Source organism: Suillus clintonianus, assembly GCF_016758775.1.
Source record: "Suillus clintonianus strain FC179 chromosome Unknown DEU56scaffold_213, whole genome shotgun sequence".
Lineage (NCBI taxonomy): Eukaryota > Fungi > Basidiomycota > Agaricomycetes > Boletales > Suillaceae > Suillus > Suillus clintonianus.
This window is the reverse complement of record NW_024539437.1, coordinates 1-1,279: the sequence shown is the minus strand read 5'-3', so window position 1 is coordinate 1,279 and position 1,279 is coordinate 1. Positions and strand designations below refer to the sequence as shown.

The following is a 1,279-nucleotide window of genomic DNA, read 5'->3' as shown; positions in this document are numbered from 1 at the left end:
GACTGCGGCAGCACTAGGTAAAGAAGTAACTTGACCTTTTGTTATGCTCGGCGTCACAAGGACGTCTGGTATCAAAGATCAAAGTAGAGTTCGATTGCACAAGTAAAGCTAGAGTCTGCAGGCCCATCAGGAAAAAGGGAAAAAGTCTTAGCCATCTTACCTCACTTACAGAGACTTAATTCGACGTTAAGTTCACTAAGTTGTCAAAGCAAATCATTTCAACTTAATTTCTGCTTGGAGGATTGTTCACAAAGGAAACACAATAATAGTAAGTAATGAATGGCCAAAATTCAGCACGGAGGCTGCAGAAACGCGTGTTCAAGTAAGAAGTTTATTTATAAGTAATCAACACCATGCTGCGATGTAACTAAGTCAATAGGCGCTATGCGAAGTACTTCCTAAGCCGACAAAGTATATAATATGTAGTCCTAATGGTAGCATTATCCAGCCAATAAGAATAAGTCAGTATCAAGTCACCAGGCAATCTCAAATGCCTGATGGTCAATGTATTTATTTACATAGTAAGTGCGGAAAGCATCAAGGGTCTGTGTGTAAGAGAGATAAGTAGGTACAAATTCATGCCCAAATACAGGCATAAGGTGTGCCGCACGAAAAATGCAGTCAAGGTGAATGACGGAGGCAAATCGTGTCCCATCCTCGCGGGTTTCAGGCTCTACTACCCACATTCCTGTGTTCTCATCTGGTGAGTCGTGCACGTGTTTGAACCAATGCACAAATGCACAAGGGTAATGTACACCATTGTGTTTAAATGAAAAGAAAAGCCTTACTTGAGCGATATCGAAGCCACGCATACCCTCGACAGTGGGATCAGTACTAATGAAAACACAGTCATATCGACCAGGGCCGTTCCTCCAGGTATCCACGGCACTAATTCGCTCGTAGTGCATACCGCCGATGCCTGAGACATCACTGGGAGCGAAGAAGGTGGCAATGGCAGATGTATACAGAGTTATTTTTTCATGTAGTTCGGGAAGGGCACTGGACGAGCCAGCGCCAGACTCGGAGGCTTCTGAGTTGGAGTCAGAACAATGGAGCTGGTCATGTAAAAATCGCTGAATGTGAGTGGTGAGTTCCAGTTCACCAATTTGATCTGCGAGTAGGTCTGCGTAGATCCGTTTTGCTAAAAATTTGTTGTAAGTAAAAAGCACGCCAGGTAAATGTACTACTCCACTCACCAGATTTCTTCGCCAAGTCTACATGAGCTATCACCGTCGGTCCAGCAACAGCGTCACCCTCGAGCTCAGCATCTTGGTCTGCA

At 44.5% G+C, this 1,279-nt stretch overlaps 1 protein-coding gene across 1 annotated transcript; it reads right to left on the bottom strand.

The window, feature by feature from the left end:
• Nucleotides 1–473: 473 nt before the first annotated feature.
• Nucleotides 474–908, bottom strand: DEU56DRAFT_874488 (uncharacterized protein; the record flags this gene model as incomplete). The annotated part of the gene is made up of 1 exon (XM_041355963.1): nt 474–908. One exon carries the CDS (start codon nt 906–908, stop codon nt 474–476), a length of 435 nt encoding a protein of 144 aa, XP_041200772.1.
• Between the last annotated feature and the right edge of the window lie 371 nt (nt 909–1,279).